Source organism: Onychostoma macrolepis, chromosome 03 (assembly GCF_012432095.1).
Source record: "Onychostoma macrolepis isolate SWU-2019 chromosome 03, ASM1243209v1, whole genome shotgun sequence".
Classification (NCBI taxonomy): domain Eukaryota; kingdom Metazoa; phylum Chordata; class Actinopteri; order Cypriniformes; family Cyprinidae; genus Onychostoma; species Onychostoma macrolepis.
Window position 1 is genome coordinate 13,971,986 of NC_081157.1, and position 8,370 is coordinate 13,980,355.

The 8,370-nt window shown below is 35.0% G+C and overlaps 1 protein-coding gene across 1 annotated transcript; it reads left to right on the top strand.

Moving 5' to 3' along the window:
• Positions 1-114: 114 nt before the first annotated feature.
• On the top strand, positions 115-7,388 carry LOC131537222 (CD209 antigen-like protein C). The gene is made up of 5 exons (XM_058770532.1): positions 115-333; positions 2,277-2,567; positions 4,825-4,952; positions 5,068-5,174; positions 5,286-7,388. The coding sequence occupies exons 1-5, from the start codon at positions 174-176 to the stop codon at positions 5,455-5,457; spliced, it is 858 nt and encodes a 285-aa protein (XP_058626515.1). The 5' UTR covers positions 115-173; the 3' UTR covers positions 5,458-7,388.
• The last annotated feature ends 982 nt before the right edge of the window (positions 7,389-8,370 follow it).

Below are 8,370 nucleotides of genomic sequence, written 5' to 3' on the forward strand. Positions count from 1 at the left end.
GTTGCTGTCTGGGAAACTTTAGTGTCTGATGACACAGTTTAGTTTATTTTCACACATTGACCACAACTTTGTTTCCTGCTGGTGTTAAAAGAAGACAAGCACTGACTACTTAAACACATCTATACAGGAACAAGGAACTAAATAGTTTAATGTTAGACGGTTAAAGAGCAAAAATGTCTGATGATATTTATGACGATGCCTTCGGGACAGAGACTGAAGGAATGAAGAGAGAGAGAATGGAGATGACAGTGGTTATCTATGAGAGTGCAGATCATGTGAGAGATCATGACTTCAGGACAGAGACAAAGATACATCAACCACTTCAGCGTACAGGTAATCACATTCATTTCTTTGTGTAAATGTTCCAGTTTCCACATGTTCAGTCATTTAACATCATGTCTGTGGTGTCCAGGAAGTGATTGACTTGACTCTGGAGCTTCTGATCTTCACACACTTTTATTTATATAGCGCTTTTAACAATACAGATTGTGTCAAAGCACTTAACAGTATCAAATTGGAGGATAGAGTGTCAGTAATGTATAATGATAAGATTAAACACTCAATTTTCAGTTAAAGGCATTTCATTATTGAATTCAGAGATGTCATTGTCTAGCTCAGTTTAGTTTAAATAGTATCTGTGCAATCAAATCAGCGATAATCGCTAGAAATTAAGTGTACCCAACTGAGCAAGCCAGAGGCGACAGCGGCAAGGAACCAAAACCCCCTCTGTGACAGAATGGAGAAAAAAACTTGGGAGAAACCAGGCTCAGTCGAGGGGCCAGACTAAACTAAAGTTTATATTTCTATTTTTTATTGTGTTTGGTGGTGCTGTGTGTTCTTCTGATACTATTATAGGATTTTAAAGTTAAAGTTACAGACAATAACTAATTTTTTGTGTATGTCACAAACTTGAGTGTTCCTCATGAATGAACACACTCAGTAAGGCCATAAATCTGATATCTAGAATGAATTACATATTTATAACTGAACTGTATAGGCCTGCTGACAACCTTAAACACATCTGAAGCGCCCTTACAAAACTAAAATATTTGGGAATATACTAGAAAATATAACGTGATGTATTAAATAATACATTTCCATATTACTGGAAACTAGTGCTAATATTTTTCAATATACTGCAATATATACATGGACCATGTGATACCTGTACATATAAAAACTATATAGCAATCAAGACAAAACTGCACTACATTTTCACATGTAGTAGCTTCATTAAAACACCAAATCAGTTTATTTCTCTTTGTAGAGTTAATGCATGGGTTTGTATAAAGCTGAACACATATTCTGAACACATATAACTTATTTCAGTTTATATTTTGCATAGTTATACATTTCATCTATGAAAATAATGTAATGGTATATAAGGAAAAGTGTTTATTGAAAACAAATATTAAAATTTTGAATGTTGTGTTAAAATCATGGAAGTCATGGTATAAGGTGCTATATCACGATATATATTTTCCTCATAACTGCGTGAGAACTGTATGAGAAAGAACAACAGAATGAAAGCTCATTTACTACCCTCTCTGTCATAATCAGGAAGTTGGTCAATGAACTAATGCCACAGAGTGTGAGAAGTTGCATTGCTCTGGCTTCTGAAAATTCACAGAGATCAGATTCAGTTGCTGAAGATACAAAGATTAAAACCCTACAGTCCATTGTTTGCTATTTATCGACACATTGAGCCACAGATGCAGATCAGACAGCACTGACCTCAGAACAGTTTCGTTCTACTATTCTCAGCGACTCTGGAAATAGCATTTGAAAGAAGCAGCCATTATAAACAAACATTCAAATAAAGAACACAGATGTTGAGCACCTATTAAGTTAAATTATTAAGTTCATTGGAATAAGTCAAGTGACTTTTCTCTCAAGTGCTAATTTGAACCTGGCTGCTATATTTAATCATATAATGGCCACGACACATAAACATAATCATACACGTTACTTGGTATGAAACCAATAGGATGTCATATGCTCTTGTACTTCGACATACTTTGCCCCGCATTGGCCTTCCCTACTGAGATCTCAGAAAGCAGAGAGCCAAAGTAGAAACACACAAAGACAGCTTCCACCATTTACATAACTGAGCGAACAAAAACATCTCAACCTGTGTATGGCAATACAGACACTGATGGAACACGGGATAAGGACAGACAAGAGAAAACAAACTCAACACACAGGTACAAATACAACTACACTTTCAATATTGTATGTAGAAATTAAAAAACTTTCTTCATGTCTGTCATCATCAGGAAGTGATTCAGAGAGGATCAGAAGATACAGATCAGCTGTAGTGTGTTTGGTTCTGCTGTGTGTTCTTCTGCTGACTGCAGTCATAGTGCTGTGTGTCTACATCCATACAAACAACACAAACTACACACAAGAGACACACCAGCTACTAACCAACATCACCAACCTCACAGAAGAAAGAGACAATCTACGAACCAACATCACCAACCTCACAGAAGAAAGAGATAAACATGCAAATCTGTTGAACAAGAGAGACCAGCTAATAAATCAGCTTCCAATTCTTGGTAAAGACGGTAAGTTTATTCATTCTATATACTTGGGTTGTGGTCTCAGTAACTTTTAGTGTACACCAGGGCCGGAGTGGGACTCATTTTCAGCCCTGGAGGTTCATGCCTTAGACCTGCCCACTTTTTGTTTTTTTGTACTGGCCTTTTCAGTGCCTCCTTTGCACTTTCTATTATACATTTTTTATCTAATATTTTTACACACATATCTCCAACAATGACTTCATTCTTTTTTTTTAGCAAGGTTTCGTTGTCAGGGGAGTCAAAAGATAATTACGTCATCATTGCCAATTAACTTCAGAAATGGAAAATAAGGGAAAATTGTGATTCTTTTTCTTATTCTTTAAGAAAATAGTGTTTATTCTTGTAGAAATCCCCCGGTTTCACAGATAAGGTTTAAGCCTAGTCCCACACTAAAATGTAAGTCTGAGCTGTTTTAACTGAAAGAAACTTGCACTGATTGATCTTGAAATATGTCAGTGCCCTTGTTTTGTCTTAAGATGCACACTAGTAATGTTTTTTCTAAGGCATGTCTATAAAAATTACTTTAAAATCCGAATTGAACTATGACTTAATCCTGGCTTAAGCTAAACCCTGTCTGTGAAAACGGGCCAATAAGTGTTTATTATTTAAGAAAATAAGGGACGTTTCAAATATTTGTACTGTACCATAATGTAGGCCTAAGTCTGCCTGCAGTTAAAATGTTCTCAGAAATAATCACAATTGCTTTGCTTAACCTATTTATGTACAATTATTCTAAAAATAATTTTAATGTCATACAAAAAATGTAATTGGCCTGAGTAAATTGTACCATTATAGAATTGTGACTTCAGACGTGTAATTTAGGAGGTGAAAATACTGTGAAATTACAAATGGCATGAAGTTTGAAAGTGTAACAACTGAAAGGTCTATGAAACGTCAGTCAATCAAGCATTTTAAAAACAATGGCACTGAAAGTTTTGAACTAAAATACTATTGCAACTACTTTGAATGAATGAAAATGCATATTTTTCAATTAAAGAAAACTTGTACTTCAATAATGAGGTCCAAGTTTGAGAATAGCCTACGCTAGAAGTATTTTTTATTTTTTGTAATGCATTTTTTCCCTCTCTATTTAACAGCATTAACTTACAATTAAATACATCTTCCCTCAGGTAGATTAAATGTTTTCCTGCCGTGCTGGGTGTTGGGCTCATGATCAATAAGTTGTTTGCATTCGCTCAAACTGATTTTGTAAAATAATAAAGCGTACGATTAAAGGCCATTGCACACTGATTCCGAAATTTTCGCACGTTAAAAAATAAATACGACCTCACATTATGTCAAATCACGTTTACACACGGCCTCTGAAACTTTCATTAAAAATTCGGATCAGGTTCGATTTTCTGCATTTTCGCATCCGTAGCATGCATTTTGATAGGAAAGTATGACGAATACAAAAACCCAGAAAAAATGCACACGAAAATATCAGACTCAGTGTGCAATGACCTTAAAGGGATAGTTCACCCAAAAATGAAAATTCTGTCATCATTTACTCACCCTCAAGTAGTTCCAAACCTGTATGAATGTCTTTGTTCTGCCGAACACAAAGGAAGATATTCTGAAGAATGTGACAAACAGAGCAGTTCTGGGGCATCATTGACTTCCATTGTATTTTTTTTCCTACTATGGAGGTCAATGGTGCCCCAAAAAAGCCTGGTTACAAACTTTCTTCAAAATATCTTCCTTTGTGTGTGGGCAGAACAAAGAAATTCATACAGGTTTGGAACTACTTGAGGGTGAGTAAATGATGACAGAATTTTCATTTTTGGGTGAACTATCCCTTTAAGGGTGCAGTTAGAGTGAGTCCTGCTCGCTGTGAAGCTTGAGCAGCCGGCAGAGGATTCCGCTTGGTCTTAAAGCTTTCATCAAATACCTACGTTCACAAATAAAACAATGATTTGTGCAAAAAGAATGATTAGTTATCAATTGAGAATTTGTTACTGATATGGTCTGGTGAAAATAATAATATGGGCTGCGAGAAAATAATAAATAAAAAGAGTGGGGCTGCAGCCTAGGAACAGCATAGCTCAACCCAGTGGCATGAAAACACAGGCCCTCGCGGCCAAAAAAACAGACCGGCCCACCGGGAATTCTCTCGGTGCTCCCGATTAGCCAATCCAGGCCTGATGTACACTATACAGTACAGTCACTGAGTAAACTATCTACTAGACGATACAGGTGGGTAAGAGTAAATGGCAATAAATGCTTGACCTTGTTTTTACAGATGAATGGATTTACTATCAATTCAGTTTTTACTACATGTCCAATGAGACAAAGAGCTGGAATGATAGCAGAAGATACTGTACAGAGAGAAGAGCAGATCTGATCATCATAAACAACAGAGAGGAACAAGTGAGTGAAAGATACTCTCTGTGTTTGTGGTGTTTATTTGCTAAGTCAGAGATGTTCAGATGAAATGTGTATTGTCGATTTATGATATAAACATGTAATTGGTTTAACTGTTTAGGATTTTGTTATGAAAATTACTGATAAAAGAGAATTCTGGATTGGTGTGACTGATGTTGATGAAGAGGGCAGATGGAGATGGGTTGATGGCAGCACAATGACCTCTGGGTGAGAAATCACTGAACTGAACTGATTATTATGTAATGAATGATTCTTACAGTCGGCATCATATCACACAGAAAGCAGCACTGAACATCTAATGCTGATCTGTTGTTGCAGGTTCTGGGCATCCATTGGAGAAATAAAAGAGCCAAAAGGAGGACGTTTAGAGAACTGTGCTGTGACTTATTTAAAAAAGATCCCTGGTGTTTTAGGGTGGCATGATGTTAAATGTAATGATGCTTATCAATGGATCTGTGAGAAGAGTATTTTACCTCTCATACAGTCCTAGGATTTTTTTAAATGTTTTTTTTTTTTTTGGACGACCCAGGTTTAACAGTGCGAAACATTCATAACTAATGATTATCATTTAAAGCTGGGGTGTCCATTTTTGCTCCTGAATCGTCACATTGTGTCTTTGATTATTTGTTTTATGTTATGAAATATTTATTATTAGATTCCAGGCAGGCGTGTTGGAGCTGAAGTCTTTAGGATGGTGATTCTGCAGGAGCAGGACTGAACACTCCTGTTTGAAGAAAAATATTTATTGCCATCTTGCATCTTATTGACTGTGTTGAAAATGGCCGCTGTAAAATTGTTGTAGTGTTCATCTTGTTGCCAGGATGATTGTTTTGTAAACTGGAATGGATTTATAAGACAATATACAGATAAGATTTTAAAACAATTTCAACTAATTATTAATTGGGTGAAAAGCTGTTAAAGAAGTTGTATGACTGTACATTATCTATTAAAGGAAATAAGCAAAAGCTTGTCTCAGAAAATGGCATGGCGTCACTAAAACTGGATTGGACGGGATCATTTTAAGGCAGACCTGAACTTTAAGAAATATCCTGGGATATTTGCCTTTTGAAAGTATTCATTGCACTTAGGGGTGGGCGATATGGCAAAAATATCATATCACAATTCTTTTTTCTAGGAATATCATGATTTCACGATTTTATTACGATTCTTTGTCATGTTGGTTTTACTATTTTGTCTGAGCAGTGCAGCCTAAATAATTTCCCTATTATAAAGACAAAGCCTTTCAAGGTAACATAATATAAAAAAGAATGGTGGATATTTAGGCCAAAGTGGGCGAAGATAAAAATCTTTGTCATTATTTTATCTTTGTTATTAAAATAAGAACAAAGATACACATTACAAATACACATACTATACAAATAAAACAAACAGTGCTTTATTTTCAGGTACAATAGGCGTATTTAGCAGGAGCATTCAAGAAATTGAATGAACAAATATAAAAATAAAACACTTCCTATTAAAGAAACTGTATTATTTTTTTTTTTTCTCTTTGCGTTTTGTTGCTTTAACATTAAATAATACAAAATCTGTCATCTGTCTGTCAATTCTGGTATGGTGTTTTATTTTTATACCATCATTTACTCACTCAAAATTAGTTTTAAACCTGAATGAGTTTCTTCTGCTGAAAATAAATGCTATTTTGAAGAACGTGGAAAACCAAACAGTTGCTGGTCCACAGTGACTTCCATAGTATTTTTTTCCTTCTATCAAATTCAATGTGGACCAGCAACTGTTTGGTTACCCACGTTCTTCAAAATATCTTCTTTAGTGTTCAGCACAAGAAAGAAATTAATACAGGTTTGGGACAACATTTGAGTGAGTAAATAATGACAGAAATGTAATTTTAGGGTGAACTATCTCTTTAATTACAGTCGGCAGCATGTTTAGATCTGTCCCTTTAAGACTTGCACGCATCTAATATACAGGCACGCATCCGTTTTTCTCTCAACTGTTTACTTTAATTTTAGACATAACCAACTGAGTCTATATGTAAACCTTGTGTTTTGACAGTATTAGCGCAAAAGATAACTTAGTTCAGTAATCAGGCGCTGTTTAACAGGCTTTGTAGTGCGCACCCCATACAAAAATGTAATATATGGCCATATATGTACTTATATTTTAAATAGCATGACATATATCTATACATATATTTGACTTATCTGAGAACACAATATATGCCTGCAACATATATGAACATTTATGTCTCCAAACATGTGAAGAAAATATTTGGTTTCATCCATATATGATACCATATAACTGCATATATTACAGAATAGTATTTGTTTCTCGCATATATGGACAACATTAAATATAAATATGTGACATACATATTTGTTTTCCACATATTTAATAAATGTATGTAAATATACATGATACTGATGCAGTCTATGGTTAAAACTAAAATAGAAAAATAATGATTGTAAGATAATAATAATAATAATAATAATAATAATAACATATTGGTTTTGATTTTTAAAAACATTAACATTTTTCTTATTGAGAATTTTTTTTTTTTTTAAATGCAATCAGTATTTCCAGTTCTGTCACTATAGCAACACCCGCGTAAACGAAGACGAGCAGTTGACGACGGCAAAGAGAAGACAGACATGTATGCGCTTGTTAAATGGTGTGCAGGGGTTGATGAGGGGAAATTTAGTATTGTTCACATTAAATGCATACGAAATTTTGATCTGGAAAGTTTTGTAAACGGCGTGATTACCTACGAAGACGAATTTGCCGTCGAGTGGGGTGTGGGAAAACGACCAAAAGGTGGATTCCCCATTTATATGGCTACCGTTCAATCAGTTGGAGGTAAGTAAGTTAAACCCTAACGTTTTTTTTTTTACTGCTTTGTATTAGTTACACAGGGATATATGCTACATTAACATAACTAGATAATTTATAACAAGGAATCATATGTGTTTAGTTTTACTGAGGCAAAAAGCTTCCTTTGACTTAAAGTGTGTAGCAGCTAACGTTATGTCAGGTTAAATTTGTAATTATGATTAACACAAAATAGTTAGGGTCTATGGGAAATACACGTTTGACAAGTTGATGTATTGTTTTGTATGTTTTTCGATACCTAAGGGCAGAATATAAGATGAAAAAGTTCGTTATTTTCAGTACTCACTTAAAACTGCTCCTCCCCCCAAACGAATCGCTTGACGTCATATGTCTCCCCAGGTCGCTGAGTTGTGTTGATAGCGATAGAGCGAGAGAATTAGTGATTAGGACATTTATTTAGTTAGTTAGTTAGTTATTTAAGTTAGGTAGTGGGTATACGCAGGCGAATTTTCACGTTGGTGAAATACTGCGTTTGTGCTGGCAATGCCCACATAGACACCTATGAATCAAAACGATAAGGTAACGTTATGTTTTTATG

Excerpts from the sequence above, each read along its gene's own strand:
- LOC131537222 (XM_058770532.1), top strand. The coding sequence starts at position 174 with ATGTCTGATGATATTTATGACGATGCCTTCGGGACAGAGACTGAAGGA. Across the intron at positions 334-2,276 it reads TCAACCACTTCAGCGTACAG|GAAGTGATTCAGAGAGGATC; the intron begins GTAATCACATTC and ends TGTCATCATCAG. Across the intron at positions 2,568-4,824 it reads TCCAATTCTTGGTAAAGACG|ATGAATGGATTTACTATCAA; the intron begins GTAAGTTTATTC and ends TTGTTTTTACAG.